This window comes from Rhipicephalus microplus, chromosome 7, assembly GCF_043290135.1.
Source record: "Rhipicephalus microplus isolate Deutch F79 chromosome 7, USDA_Rmic, whole genome shotgun sequence".
Lineage (NCBI taxonomy): Eukaryota > Metazoa > Arthropoda > Arachnida > Ixodida > Ixodidae > Rhipicephalus > Rhipicephalus microplus.
The window spans coordinates 8,310,243-8,326,507 of NC_134706.1; the positions used below are offsets into that span (position 1 = coordinate 8,310,243).

Consider the following 16,265-nt stretch of genomic DNA (forward strand, 5'->3'; position numbering starts at 1 on the left):
CCGATAAAGACATAGAGGCGACTGGCAACGCTGTAATAGCCCGTCCCCCTTCCCAGGGTTCTGCTGTAGAACGGCCGATGTATGTGTAGCGCAGGGAAGTTTACTTCGTGGCGACACTTGTGCCCTAATGTAGGTCCGTGGTTTTGTTGATTCTCCTGCCTTTGGGCATCCCTTCACCTTTTAAGACCAACACTATCGTTTCTGAGCAGTGCTGTGTTGACCGCAAAGGTGATTTCGCGTCGAGTTTGGCTAATCGCATCAGCTGTGTTGGTAGTCGTGTTTATATGTCTTATGACCGCTGTTTTCATGTTGTTGCGCTTGATTTTACGTTCTCTGATGCCGCTAGAAAGGTGCTCTGCAAGCTATTCCATCACTGGTAATAGCGCGATCGCTGCTATGCCCTGTAAAGTGCGTTAAACAAGGTTTCGTCACCGATGGTGTGCATTTTCGTGTGCAGCCTTACGTAAACATGGTTTTACAGCGTTATATTATGGGTGTTTTCGATTTGGCTGTCTCTACGTGCTGATCTCACGTACGTACTTATATGCAAGTAGTTTAATTTGCCATTAGGAAACGTCGCTGTGCCTCGGGAAAATACCAGGCCAGCACACTGTCTGTGAGATCATGGCAGCGGAAGTTGACTGCTTCGCGTTGTTCTTGATTCCTTGCGACGTGAAACCGACACGATTACTAAAATATGCGCCGATTTCTTTAGTGCTGCGTTCATTTTTGGCGGTGGTCGTGTCTTGTGGGGATATGCGAGTTAGCCACGACTGTCGACGAATTGCGTTTCCATATTAGTGCGGAAAGTGTTCGTGAATTGCAAACGCAAACAACCTTCGTCGTGCGTGATCGACGCGTTTCCTCTTTATTTCTGTTTCATTGAATGTTTCAAAGGAGAATTGCCAATCTCACTAGCCCATCACGCCGTATGAGATTTGTAACTACTGGTTCGGAAGGACTTCGCTAGAATGTTACCGGAGTGTGCTTTGCTATTGTCTGACTGTTTTATTGCTAATTCAAGAATACGGCATTGTGCACGGGCTCGAGGTTGTTGTATCCATAGGTGTGCGCAATGGGGGGGGGGGGGGGGAGTTAGCCTTATATAATGTCTTTTATGGAGGGGGGCGCTGCGATGGCCCTTAATCTTCCCCCTCCTATGGGAAACCCTACACATACCTATGGTGTTACCTTATTTTCACTGTGGTCAATACATTGGTTATCATCAAGTTTTCATTTCCAAGAACCTTAGCAAGTGTTATTTGGTGAGAAGGTATTGCTCTTAAAATAGATTATGGATTACGTTTACATGCACGTAGGGTTGTCATCTGTGCCATGATGGAAATCGGACAATATGGTGTGTTTGGCGGAGGCTGAATGAGTGCAGCAACCAGATGGACTTGTTCAAAATGCTCTTTTTCATCCTAACACAACACGATTACAATATGCAGCAAACTTCGTGAATTCTAGTGGCTCTGGACAGTTAGACACTAGGTAGTCAAGATGTAACATTACTTAGAAAACTAGAGAATTTTACTTTTTCTGCACATTTCTTAGTGTTTACGTTTTTACGGGTTACTGGAGAAATGTATGTCATGGGTAATACTGGTAGCAATTTTGCGACTTCTTTTCCCCCTTTCTGGCAGAACGGCACAGACAACGGGATGGAGAACATACAGAACACTTGTTCGTCCCATTGTTTATGCTGTTTTGCCAGAAATTCAGATGTTCATGAGTCAACTAGCCCATCTAAAAACTCTTGACCGACTTTCCTTTGCAAAGATATTCGACTGCATCAATGTTCATGTCAAAACAATAAAATGTCCCGCCGCGGTGGTCTAGTGACTAAGGTACTCGGCTGCTGGCTCGCAGGTTGCGGGATCGAATCCCGGCTGCGGCGGCTGGATTTTCGATGGAGGGGGAAATGTTGTAGGCCCATGTGCTCAGATTTGGGTGCACGTTAAAGAACCCCAGGTGGTCGAAATTTCCCGAGCCCTCCACTGCGGCATCTCTCATAACCATATGGTAGTTTTAAAACGTTAAACCCCACATATCAACCATCAATCAAAACAATATAATGTAAGTACTGTAAGTTAATGATTTCCTGACTGGCGATCCTTTACATCAGTATGCAATTAAGTAAAACCTGTTAGAGATTGCAATATTGTGTGCATCTGGTTAGGTTCTGCATCATCAGGTGCTGCTACCCATTGATTTTCTTAAAGTTGATTAGAGGGGACTCTGGCACTGCAATCGTTCAGGGACTATGGGAATGATGGGGTAGTGCTTGCGGGCGGTGAACACACTTGTGGCTTCATTTATTGCAGTGTTTTGGTTTTGTTTCGAATGAAAGAACAAATCGTTCTGAAATTCGTGACCTGGTTTGTACTGGTGAGCCTAAAAAGTTAATCTGGTGAAGTGAAACTGCTGAACAAATTGTTGTTTCGTGACGAAGCAGCTTCAAGCTAGGCAAAACGAAACCGAGCCAAAAGTACGAAAATTAGGCAAATCCATGTGCTAGCTATCATTCCCATGCTCACTAAAGCGCCATGCATTGTAGCTCCCATAGACACTAGCACCAGAGTTTCCTCTAGTGTATTTATAGGAAACTCTATGCTGCTACCAGCATTGCCCATCACAGGTACTTCTCCAGTGACCCGCAAAAACATTAGTGGTGTCAAGTCTATGGGCGAACTATACTTCTTTGCTGTATGAAGCATGCTTTGCAGGAAGTGGTTATTCTGCCTTTGCAGGAACCAGTGGAAGAATCCAAATTTCTGCACGTACTCGGTGGATAAAGTAATGCCAAGTTGTTGACACTACTGTTGCAGTGTTCCCATGAGTTGGTTCGACACGGTGGGTATAGCCAACCTTGCCAAGTCTGCCCTCAACTCGGCCCAGAAGCGGATTGACCGGGCACTTGACATCCAGCCCGATGAGGCATCTGGCTTCAGCCTTCCTAATGGTACGTTTTCCAGGTGCACGCTAACTCATCTAGTACAGACATCTTAGTCAAAATAGATGAGCAGGACATGTAGTGAAAAAGCCAGAAAAATTCTGCTTAGCAAAAGTTGGGTTAAAAATAGAGTAGAAAAATTGAGAATAGCTGGGCCGTGTGAGGTGTCTAGAAGGAAAAATTTACAGCCATTGTATTTTTCCAGTTCTAACATATGGGGCAAAAACCTTAATAGTTACAAGGACACTTGAGAAGAAGCCAAAGACCACTCGGTGTGGGATGGAAGCAAGGGTGATAGACAAAATGTTTTCAGAAAGGAAGGTAGGGGACTGTGTCGGAGAAGAAACAGGAGTAGCCTACATCTGTACTAGATAAGGTCATGTCGCGAAAAGGACAAATAATAGATTGTCAATGAAAACATTATTAACAGTATCAAAGGTCTTTCATACCAATTTGTCATCGGCACTGTCTTTGTGAAGCTATTTACTTGAAATTAGGTTTAAAAGTACTGAAATTTAGGGGAGTTCGTGCTTGAACGTAGTGCTAATAAAAGCATGCAAGCTGACAAGAAATGAGAGACAGAGTTACACAGATGAGCACTCACTTTAAACTGTGTAACTCTGTCTGTTGTTTCTTGCCTGTTTATGCACTCTTATTACCAATATTTACTGGGCTGGCTGCGTAAGAATTGGAATGAGGCTTAAGATGGCTTAATAAGGCCCTGTTCACTGAGCCGTCTATTTAGCTATTCATGGCCAGTTTTGGAGCACACTCATAATGGTATTCGCTTGTAAAAATGTAAGTACTGAAACACTGCATATTCTATGCCTCTGCAGACACGGACTCCTTCTTCCTGTCATTTGGTCTGGCCGATGACCACTCGAAGCCCAAGCAGCCGACATCCAAACAGCCAACACCGTCTCGACCCGAGCCTAGGCCCAAAAGTCGGCGAGATGACACTGAGTCGAAGCTGGTGTCGGGCTGGGAGTCCTTCCTGGAAGCCACCTCATCAGCTGTGGCCAAGCCATTCGCAGATGCTTCAGCTGTCCTGTTGCAGCCAACCAGATCTGTGTCAGCGGGTGACATAGGTGAATGAATCATTTATATATTGAAAATTACCTTACAGTCCTCTAGAGGAACTGTGTTAAAGATGAGGGGGGAGAGGTCTATGCAATAAAAGAAATGTTTAGAACTGAAACGTGAAAGCGAAGAGAAGAAATGTGAACAGGGAGCATCAATGGCCATGTGTGAACAGGGAGCATCAATGTGTGCACACACACACACTCACTCGAACACACACTCACTCACACACACACGCATGCACACACACACACTCAGAGAGAGAGAGAGAAAAAAGATAATACTGTAATATGTAGGTGTGGGAATGTATATTAACATTACATTAGATCATATACAACAAAAAGAGGCAAGAGCAGATACACCTTAGATAGTGATAGCACATTATGCAATAAAATGTAATAGTACAACAAGATATGAAAAATATAAGTACAAAACAAAGGTGATATAACTTGGCTATTGCAAAAAATTATGTTACGTAAAATTGCACCTATTAACAATAAAGGCAAAAATAACGTTATAATATGTAGCGTGCGTAGAAATATTTTAACATTTGCGTTGTAATATTATTGGTCACTCTTGAAAGTTGTGATGTTGGAAAGGCCGTCTAATATGTACTAGTGTAGTGTTCGTGTAGGCTACTAGTATAGTGTGCAGGTGTGCCATGGACACCTTAGTCAAAACTGAGAGGGAGAACGGGAACGAAGTGAGAAGGCAAGATAATCGCTTGTAATTTAGTGTAACAAACTGTGTGCTAAGAGCAGGTAAGGATGCAAGGGCGAGACAGGAAGTTAGTTGGGCAGATGAGATTAAGATGTTTGCAGTACGTTGTTTCTAATTGTATATCCATAAATTCCACAGATATCTTTCCATAAAGAAGTCTACTCAGTGGTGTACTGAATTTACTAAAGTATTAATTACTTGTTAGACATACTAAATGTGTGCAGTTTGTGTGCATTGTGTTAAAGAACATGTGTCGGTTCATTTCTTGCAGCAATATCTCCAAGCACATCGTCCGAGACAGTGGCGGCTGTTTCTAGTGGAGGGAGCGAAAGCCCGCTCAACATCGACCTGCCAACATACCCATCCTTGGAACAGTCTGCAGAGTCCGACGGGTCAACCGAAACGCTTCTGGGGTCGTCGTCGCTTCCCGAAAGCTCATCGCCACTGAGTCAGAGCAGAGAGTCGTTCTCGGACTGGCAAAGTACCAACAAAGAGCCGAAGGAGGGTGGTGGTGTTATTGTTCGCGAGCCGGAACATGTAGCCAGCTCCGGCTACCCTGCCGTATCGCCTGCTGTCGGTATCAGCGCTGCACCCACAGAGGGCAACTTGACATCTACTTCGGAAACGAATACATCAGCAGCTGCCAGCGAACCATCATCGAAAGATGATTTGTCTTTAAGTCCAAAGGGCGATTCCAAAGTGCCAGATTTGCCAAAGGTCGATCTGTCGGATAGCTTTGTTGGGCAACAGTGTGACTCTCAACAGCATTCGACTGAAGCCACACAATTGTGTGAATCGGTTTCAGGGCTGGATGGCTTTTCGTCCCAGGACTTGTGGGTGGCCATTGATGCTCCTGAAAGCGGTGCTGAGAAAAAGGAAGAGAAGGTTGAAACGCACGGTGCCTGCGGCGATGTCGCGGTTGCAGCTGCGATTGTTGAAGCGTCTAGCGATGTCGCCCACCCTCCCGAAGAAAAAGAGAAGTCGGGAGACCGGGCGGACGGCGACGCTGGTGATGCGACAGCAGTGAAAGCGGATGCTTCCGTAGCTGTGAAGGAAGAGTGCGAAACCCAGTCAGTGGCTGGGAGCGCACACTCCGCGGAGACGAGCTCGTCCGCTTCGTTTGTGAGGATTTCGACGGAAGAGACGGAAGACTCGCGGAAGTCTAGCAGTCCATCCGGTGACGAAGAAGGGGAAACAGTCTCCTCGTCAGATATCGAGATAATCTCGTCCGTTAACGGTGGCTCAAGCATTGACCAATTCAGTGCGGTGTCACCAGCAAGGCACCTTTGGACCATACAGTCAGACAGTCACGATGAGAAACCCTTTGAAGCGGCTGAAGCAGCTGGGACGTCTGAGGACCCGCTGGGGCTTCCTCTAGGTAAGACTGGTGGCATGGTTTTAACTTTTATGTTACAATATGCTTTCAGTGCTGTGCATGCACTCTGAAGGGGCCCTGCAATACATACCATTGTAACTGTTGTATGGCCTCTCTATTGGAATTAAGTGCGCTGCAAATCAATTGCGGCAAAAGTTAGTGATTTGTCACGCTCTCTAAGCACTGTCTCTCTTCTTTCTAATGAGCATGCTGAAAGATATGTAGAGGTAAGGGGAGATTGGGAAGCTAGACTTGTAGCAATACTTGCAGAGGGAACTTGGCTGGTTTCCATGTCAGCTTCTGTGAAGTAGCATTAGACTTCCTTTATTGTCTCATACATAAATGGGATTAATTAAACATGCCGCATTCCAGTGATGACTGGTGGTAGTTCAAGAGATTTTGGTGACAAGTAACTGGAAGTTTGTGCAAGAATATGTATGCCCAGGTTAATTGCAAACAGCAGAGCCTAGCTGTGAGAAGATAATTCATTGAAGAATAACAATGGGCTGGAGCACAAACAGCAGGCACTTGTGATTACAGATGAAGCAGCGCACGACGACAGGCACAAAAGGAACGATGGGGGGACACCGCTGCACTCTGGCCTAGTTTATTTCACAGAAAAACATAGTTATTATACAACAAGACCTTGTGCCACATGCTACAATGGCGTTCAGGCTACAGCATATTTTCTAAAAAGCACACTTGGCAATCGCTCAGTTATCGATGCTTGGCTTGGCTAAGAAATTATGAAACGTCATTGTAGAAACGTCATTGTAGCATGTGGTACAAGGTCGTGTTGTGTAATAACCATGTTTTTTTTTTTTTGCGAAATAAACTAGTTGAGAGTGCAATAGTGTCCCTATCGTTCCTTTTGTGCCTGTCGTCGTGCGCTGTTTCATATGTAATCATGAACTGCGACCAAACATTATTGAGCAGGCACTTGTAAATAATGACAGTCAATTCGCTTCTGTCCCTAAAGGAAAAAGTGTACACCTACTGTATGTTGTCAGTTGTAACTTATGGGGCTTAAACTGGGAGGATAATTAAAAAAAAAAAACAGAAAACCTAAGGACCACACAGGGTAAAATGGGATGGAAAATAGTGAGTGATACATTAATAGACTGGAAGACAGCAGAATGTGTCAGGGAACAAATAGGGGTAGCGAATATTCCAGTTGCAATTAAGAAAAAGAAATGGATTTGACCTAGCAATATAGTGCGCAGGACAGACAGTGAGTGATTAGTTAAAACAATGAAATGGTTACTAAGGAATTGGAAATGCAGTCAAGGAAGCCAGAATATTGTATGGAGGGACGAAATTAAGGAAGTTTGCAGGCGTAAAATGGTACCAACTTCCACAGGGTATGGTAAATTGAGAGAAACTTTGTTGAGCAGTGGGCATAAAATAGGCTGATAATCAGTATGATGATGATAGTTATGAAAAATATTCTATGAAATATCCTGATGCACAGCTTAACACACATTCCTTCACTTAACAATGTCTTCTGACACTCTCTATAAAGGCAGAAAAACTACGGAGTAAAAATGAATGAAAAAAAAAAAAGTGTAGTAAGTGTGTGCCATACGAAAAATAATGTAGGCAGACCATTTCAGGTGAAGTTGTCATATCATTAGGTTGTGGGAAAAATCAAGGAGCTAGAATGTGGCAGAAAAGTATTGCTTGCTATCATTAGTGTTGTTTTAAGTGTATGCACTGGTGATGGCTTTTATTTGTATATCATGGTTGCTCTTTACCACTGGAAAAGCACATGTAAGCAGCACATAAGTAAGCAACAAATGTGCACCTTTGCTTCCCTTGGCAGGATGTGGATTAACATTGGCCTCGATGAATTGGTGGTGCCTGTTTGTACTGCTGTGCATGAAAGTACACCACTGCTTCACTATCAGTCGAGGGCATGATCTAACTACTCACACCTGATTATCTAGCTTTGACGTGTTGCTGTCAAATGCTTGCATTGTTTTGTTTGTATTGTTTATATGGTATTGCTTGTTTTGGCAAATGCATGTATTGTTTAAAAACATTGCTTGAAACTAATTATATTGTAGCGCCCTCGTTCGGGCGGCGCGCAAACCGGAGAGCGCGCGATGGCGCCAGAAGAAAATAAAGAAGGCGCTAGGCCGTGGCACATGAAGCCACGGCTCGCGTTCCTGGCTGGCATCGGTTATCGTTCAGGCGTGTCTTTCTTTCGCTCCTGTGGCATAAGCCTACAAGTGGTGACCTCGGACGAAGACAATGACTGACTCGAATGCACCCTCAACCGAACAAGCCTCACGTCCGCAGGACGTCTCGGCCGTGCAACTGCGTCTCCCATCTTTCTGGCCACAGGACCCGCAAGTTTGGTTTCATCAGGTCGAGGCGCAATTCTCCCTGTACCGCATCGCCTCGGAAACGACACGCTACTACCACGTAGCCTCCGTCCTTCCTCCTGACGTTGCCAGCGAGCTCTCCGACGTCCTCTCCAACCCCCCGGACACTACGCCATATCAGCACCTTAAAACCAAGGTGCTGGAACGATTTATGCCTTCGGAACGCGTCCGCCTACAGCAGCTCCTTGCAGAGGGGGACCTTGGCGACAGGCGCCCCTCCCAACTACTGCGCCGAATGCGACAGCTTCTTGGGAAACACGACGTCTCTGCCCACTCAACGTTGCTTCGCGAGCTCTTCCTCCAACGCCTTTCTCAGCCAATCCGCCTCGTCCTCGCGGCGGCCGGCGACGTCAATCTCGACCGCCTGGCGGAGCTCGCCGATCAGGTTCATGAAGCGACCTCCCCATCTGTCAACGCTGTCTTACCACCAGCAGACACAGCGATTTCGCGCCTTGAGGCCCGCATCGACGAACTCGCCGCCTCCATTGCCGCACTCCGGAGCCCCCTGCAGGAGACTCGTTCGCCTCGTTCCGGTCGTCGAGCTCTTCCACGCACACGAGATGCTCGGAGTCCCAGCCCTCCACCCCTCTGCTGGTACCATCGGCGTTTCCGACACCGAGCCACGAAGTGTACACCCCCATGTTCGTGGCAGGGAAACGCCTGCCGGGATCACTGACGGCGGCGTGTGATCTCCCTTCTCGTTCCAGCCGCCTTTTCATGGTCACGGACCAGCTATCGGGCGCCAGGTTCCTTATAGATACGGGCGCGGAAATTAGCGTTGTGCCCCCGACTAAGGCTGATCGTTCAAAGTCACAGGGGCAAGTGCTTCGTGCTGCCAACGCCTCGTCTATAGCAACGTATGGGCTCCGATCTCTCACCCTCGACTTCGGCCTTCGCTGCATTTTCCGGTGGGTTTTCGTCATCGCAGACGTGGTTCAACCGATCATCGGCTCGGACTTCCTCTCATACTTCGATTTGGACGTCAGCGTGCGGCGGCGCCGCCTCATAGATGGTAAGACTCGTCTATCCATCTCGGGAGTCCTGTCCGACATCGCTCCAATGGCCATCCGCATGCTGATACCTTCCTCACCGTTCAAAAAAATCTTGGCGAGTTTCCCGGAGTTAACTAAACCGTGCAACCTCACTCAGCCGCCTAAACATACGGTGACACACCACATCGTCACCCGGGGTCCACCGGCAGCCGCTCGACCGCGCCGCCTGTGCGGAGACCGCCTAGCTATTGCTAAACGGGAGTTTGACCACATGCTGCAGCTCGGCATTATTCGCCCGTCGTCAAGCGCTTGGGCTTCCCCGCTGCATTTGGTGCCAAAGCGTGATCCTGGTGACTGGCGTCCTTGTGGGGACTATCGAGCGTTGAACGCCAAGACTGTCCACGACAGCTATCCTCTACCTCACATCCAGGATTTTACATCGCGCCTCGACGGCTGCATAATTTTCAGCAAAGTGGACCTTGTTAAGGCGTACCACCAGATTCCTGTCGAGCCCGCCGACATACCTAAGACCGCCATCACGACGCCCTTTGGGTTGTTTGAATACGTGCGGATGCCTTTTGGACTCCGCAATTCGGCTCAAACTTTCCAGCGGTTCATTTCTGAGGTCACACGGGGTCTTCCTACTGTGTTTGCGTACCTTGACGATGTCCTCATCGCCAGCCGCACACCTGAAGATCATGAGCACCATCTACGCGCTCTGTTCCAACGTCTTCAGCAGTACGGCCTCGTTGTGAACGCCTCTAAGTGTACTTTCGGCGCATCTGAGCTCGAGTTCTTGGGCCATCGCATATCATCCAAAGGAATACGCCCTCTCCGGTCCCACGTTAAAGCAATTCAGGATTATCCTCAGCCTACAACACTGCGCCAATTACGCCAATTCCTGGGGCTTGTGAATTTTTCCAGGCGCTTCATACCACACTGTGCCGAACTGCTACGACCGCTCACCGACCTCCTTCGGTCGAGCGCCGGCCCGTCCTCCGCCATTCCTTGGTCGTCAGAGGCCCAGGCCGCCTTTGCTGCTGCTAAGCAAGCGGTCGCTAACGCCGTGCTTCTCATTCATCCACGCAGCAACGCCCCTACTCGGTTGATCGTGGACGCATCCAGCGTGGCTGTCGGAGCCGTCTTACAGCAGTGCATTAACTCCGAGTGGAGACCCTTGTCGTTTTACTCTCGGAAGCTACTTCCTGCTGAGACCAGCTACAGCGTCTTTGGCCGGGAATTACTAGCCATCTACGCTGCAATACAGCACTTTCAGCATTTCCTGGAAGGATGCTCGTTTTACGTGCTGACTGACCATAAGCCACTGGCGTATGTTTTCCGCACTAACTCATCCAAATACGTGCCCCGTGAACTCCGCCATCTGGCTTATATATCGGAGTTCACGACTGACATCCGCCACGTGAAAGGAGCTGACAACACCGCCGCAGATGCCCTTTCTCGTATAGCCGCGGTTGTCTCTCCACCGCCAACCATCGACTGGGCCTCATTCTCCTCGGCACAGCAGGATGATAGAGAGCTTGCCGCTTTTCGGGAGAACACCCGTTCTCTCCGACTACGCCTGGTGCCTCATCCATTATCATCTGAGCGCTTGTGGTGCGATGTCTCAGCTGACCTTCCCCGCCCTTTCGTTCCCGCTTCATTACGACGCACCATTTTCCACTCCTTACACGACATCTGTCACCCTGGCATTCGGGCTACTCAGCGTCTTTTCACCCAGCGCTATGTCTGGCCCGGAATCAACGGTGATGTGCGCGCTTGGACGCGCATGTGCCTGCCCTGCCAGATGACAAAGGTTTCCCGTCATACTAAGACGCCGCCCTAACCTTTCCTTCCACCCGGCCGTCGTTTCGACCATGTTCATCTAGACATTGTGGGCCCTCTACCAGTGTCTCAGGGGTACCGTTATATATTGACCATGGTCGATCGCTTCACACGCTGGCCAGAGGCTGTTCCAATTCAAGATATCACAGCCGAGACAGTTGCCCGCGTTTTCATATCTACGTGGGTATCCCGTTTTGGCTGTCCTGGCACCGTGACAACAGACCGTGGACGTCAGTTTGAGTCCTCGCTGTTTACTTGCCTTAATCGCATCCTCGGAGCCAGACATTGCCGTACCACGGCTTATCATCCCTGCGCCAACGGCATGGTGGAACGCCTTCACCGACAACTGAAGACCGCCTTGACTACCCGCCTCAATAGAGCCACCTGGGTTGATGCCTTGCCACTGGTGCTCTTAGGTTTACGAGCTGTCATCCGGGCAGACCTGCAGTGCTCAACAGCAGAGCTGGTGTATGGCACTTCTCTACGGCTTCCGGGAGACTTCTTCACGTCAACGAAGCTACCAGACCAGCCACAGCAATTCCTACAACGCCTCCTCGACTGCGTTCAAGACCTCCAACCCACTCCACCCAGACCTTCCGAACACAAGACCATATTCGTCCACCCTGATCTGGCTACTGCAACACATGTTTTCGTGCGCCACGACGCGGTCAGACCACCTTTGACACCAGCCTACGACGGACCATTCCGCGTACTTCACCGCACCCCCAAAACTGCCACTCTACTTCAGAACGGCCGTGAAGAGACAGTCAGCTTGGACCGACTCAAGCCGGCGTACCTGGAGACCACCCTAGAAAGCCTCTCATCTACGACTGATCTTCCGTTGGAACACCACAAACCGCATGTCACATTCCGACTTCCAGTCTACACGGGGGGCCCTGTAGCGCCCTCGTTCGGGTGGCGCGCAAACCGGAGAGCGCGCGATGGCGCCAGAAGAAAATAAAGAAGGCGCTAGGCCGTGGCACGTGAAGCCACGGCTCGCGTTCCTGGCTGGCATCGGTTATCGTTCAGGCGTGTCTTTCTTTCGCTCCTGTGGCATAAGCCTACAATATAATAGACCTAGTATGTAAGTTTGCTGAACTTGTGCTGACACTTGCTGTGGTAGCCTAGCAGGTATACGCAGTGATGGAAGTGCTACTCCAATTGCTCCAAACTGCTCCAAAAGAGAAATGCTGCTCCATGCTGCTCCAAAGTGCAATATTTGCTAGTAACTGCTCCAAACCTGCTCTGAAAGGATGTTGGAAAACTAAAAAAGAATGAAGTTAAACCATGGGACCATACCGTGAGCCTAAGCGAAACCAAAAGAAAGCTGTGTACACTAACATTCTAGTATGCTACTCAGAAGCGTTAATTGAGAAAAATCTCAAGGGGTAACACATATTAGGTCATTGTGTGCAATTCATATTTTTAATATGGGTTGCATTTTTATTCGTATAGAAATTAAATCATGCTTTCAAATAGAATGTACAAAAACAAGCATGAGGCCCGAGCTCGAATAATTGCATTGTCCTATTCAGTTTCTTTTTTTTTTTACCTTTTTGCGTTTTCCATAGTTCACACAGCTGAGGGGAATTTAGCATAGATATGCAGCAACAGATAAAAAGCATTCAAAAAGTTTGTTGCATTATACTTAACTGTTAACTCAATTACATCACATGCTAAAGCTAAATCTCAAGAGCTGCCATTCGCTGCCTGAACACAAGAAAAGTTTGGACTCCCTGACCCTCCCCCCTCCAAATATTTACGTCAATGATACTACTATACGGTTCGTTATACTAGCTGCATACTGGAATACGGAGTGTTTAGTAATAAATATAAATATATATTAGATACGTAAGTGATGTTTTAGACTTCAAGGGTCGTTAGAAACGTGCATCTGCTCCGAAAACACCAATAGCAGCCCTAAGCTATAGCATTTCTTTCTGCTCTGAAGACACTTAAGCCTGCTCAAAAGCACCATTTTTCCTGCTCCAAAATCTACTCCAAAAAAGCGAAATGTTACTTCCATCACTGGGTATACGTGTCATACTGCTAAGTTTGAGGACGATTCCCAGCCAGTTTTTTTTTTTTAAATTTTAATACAGGCAAAATGCAACTATATCTGTGTACTATGTTTGCGGTGCACCTTGAAGAACCCCAGAGAATTGAAGATAGTATAGAGTGCCCCACTTTTTCGTGCCTGACAGCCGTATCGCAGTTCTCAAAGCGTTACCCAGGAACTTTTTTTCGGGGGGGTGTTCATGTGCAGAATGGCTAAATTTTCAACTGGGAGTCCATCTGAAGGCATATAAATACTTTAGTATCTCCTTAAAAGCTAAAGCATGGAAAACTTCTGGGGTGTGTCAGAAGCCTCTAGACTCCCCCGCTAGTTATTGCCTCGATAGTTTTACCACATAAAATCCCAGCAATTATTATATTTATTATTATTTATTTAAGACATACTGCAGTCCGAAGACCAAGCAGGTGGGCAGGGATTAGAAAGCACAATTCTGAAAACAGTCCAACAAGTGTGAAGAAATAAAAAAAGAAAAAAAGATAGCAGTACACAAAAAAACATAGCGGTACAGTAAACGTTTAAAATATTGCAGAAAGTACACGCTTTTCAAAATCCGACACATCACGCGCCGAAAACACATCAACCGGCAATCTATTCCACTGCTCGATTGTGCGGGGAAGGAAGGAGTGCTTAAAAAGATTAGTGCGTGCAAAAATTAGAGTTAGATTGTGCTCATGGGTGCTTCGAGTTGAACGAGATAAGCGGGGCTGAATATAAAGTCCTGGATTAATATTGAATTGTTGGGAATTAAGCAAAAACAGAAATCTTAGACGCGCAACCTGCCTCCTGTGTTCCAGGGTCATTATATTGTTGTTTTCCATGAGAAGCGATGGAGAAGCTCGGCTATGATAGCTGTTAAAGATGAACCGGACTGCCTTCCTTTGCACCATTTCTAATTTGTGAATGTCTTTTTTAAGGAATGGGTCCCATGCTGCGCTTGCGTACTCGAGTTGCGGCCTAACAATGGAATTATAAGCTAGCAATTTAACACGTGGAGGAGCGGCTTTTAGTTTGTGTCTGAGGAATCCGAGTTTTCTGGAGGCCGATGTGCAAATTTTGTTAATGTGACTGGACCAAGTTAGTTGGCTTGTTATAGTAACTCCTAAATATTTATATTCGTCTACTTGTTTCAGCGTGTGGTTATTGAGCCTGTAGGAGGACGTGAATGCATTTTTTTTGTTAGTTACCTGGAGCAATACAGATTTGTCACAGTTCAGTTCCATGGACCATTTTTCACACCATTCAGAGACAGCATCAAGGTTACATTGCAGGTTACTTTGGTCACTTGAGGATGAAATTCGTTTAAAGAGTACACAGTCGTCCGCAAACAACTTTAAACCAATCGACGATGCGTCGATAACGTCAGACATATCATTGATATAAATTAAAAAGAGTACGGGTCCCAGCACGCTGCCCTGAGGAACACCAGAAGTTACAGGGAGAGTATCGGAAAAACAGCTACTGATTTTAACAAACTGCTTGCGGTTAGACAGATAGCACTGGATCCATTTTATGAGTGTTATTGGTAAGCCAATTTTTTGAAGCTTTAGGATTAGTTTACTGTGAGGAACGTGGTCGAATGCTTTGCTGAAATCTAAAAAAATGACGTCGATTTGTTCAGCCTTATCGAGTGAAGACGCAAGTTCATGAATAGTGGTTACTAACTGGGTAAGCGTAGATAAGCGTCTTCTGAACCCGTGCTGACAAGGCGTTAGAATATTGTTGGCATCTAAAAACGAGACAATAAAATCTGATACTACATGTTCGAAGAGTTTACAGATGCTAGAAGTCAGGGAGATAGGGCGGTAATTGTTTGCAAAGAGGCGGTCCCCTTTTTTGAAGATTGGTACGACACAGGCCATGCGCCAGTCGTCAGGAATTTCGGTACAGTCAAATGATAACCTAAAAAGGTGAGTAAGAATATGCCCTAGCGGCTCAGCGTATCGGTGCAAGAAGGCATTGGGTATGTTGTCGGGGCCAACGGAAGATCTAATTTTTAGGTTGAGTAACATGTTAATAACACCCTCAATGATTATAAATTCTGAGGACAGATTTGGGAGAGGCATGTTGTACGGTGTACTATCTTGGATTGGAGAGAAAACGGAGTGAAAATATTGGTTAAAATGGTTAGCGATAGCAACCGAGTCACCGGTAACAGAACCGCTAATTGATATCTGTTGGACGTCTTTAGGACGATCACCTAAGTAACGCCAGAACTTTTCTGGACAGCTTTTTATAAAACTTGGAAGGGTTTGCGAGAAATATTTAGCCTTTGCATCAGAAAGCTTGGAGGCAAGAAGAGTTTTCAATGCGGTTAACTTGCTGGGAGGGGAGTGGCGCCGTTTGGCACGCTTAAGCCTGCGATGAAGGTGAATGATTTCTCTTGATATCCATGGGTTTTTTTGGTTAGTACGGACACTCCTGGTAGGAATATATCTGTCAATGCAAAAGTGAACGGTAGACTTCAGGGTATTCCACAATGTTTCAACGGAACTAAGCAGGCTGTCACAAAGATTCCAAAGTGTGTCTGAGATTGATTGATCATCGGCATTAGAATAATTTTTCACTACCTTATTGACTTGTTTTCGGTGTTTCTTAACGCCCCCTAAACAAAAAGACAACAAGACACTCATGTGGTCAGAGATACCACTATTGATAGAGACACTATATTCAGGTGTGCTTGAATTAACAAAAACAAGGTCTAATATTGAACGGGCATTTCCGGCAACTCTTGTGTACTCGAGAACTGTCTGAACTAAGTCACACATGAGCATAACATCAAGAAGAGGGTTAGTAACAGCATCAAACACTGATTTCGTGTTAAGCCAATTAATTTGGG

The 16,265-nt window shown here is 46.6% G+C and overlaps 1 protein-coding gene across 6 annotated transcripts in view; it reads left to right on the forward strand.

Moving 5' to 3' along the window:
• Positions 1 to 16,265, forward strand: part of Tmf (TATA element modulatory factor) — a 55,067-nt gene continuing 38,802 nt past the window's right edge. The window contains exons 1-4 of one of the 6 annotated variants that reach the window (XM_075868596.1): positions 1 to 133; positions 2,754 to 2,965; positions 3,793 to 4,044; positions 5,028 to 6,134. In XM_075868596.1, the coding sequence (XP_075724711.1) occupies positions 2,839 to 2,965; positions 3,793 to 4,044; positions 5,028 to 6,134 (1,486 nt within the window). In that variant the 5' untranslated portion in view covers positions 1 to 133; positions 2,754 to 2,838. Of the gene's footprint in view, positions 229 to 2,753; positions 2,966 to 3,792; positions 4,045 to 5,027; positions 6,135 to 16,265 lie in introns of all 6 variants that reach the window. The other 5 variants (XM_075868600.1, XM_075868599.1, XM_037431513.2 and 2 more) reach the window with 5 other exon arrangements.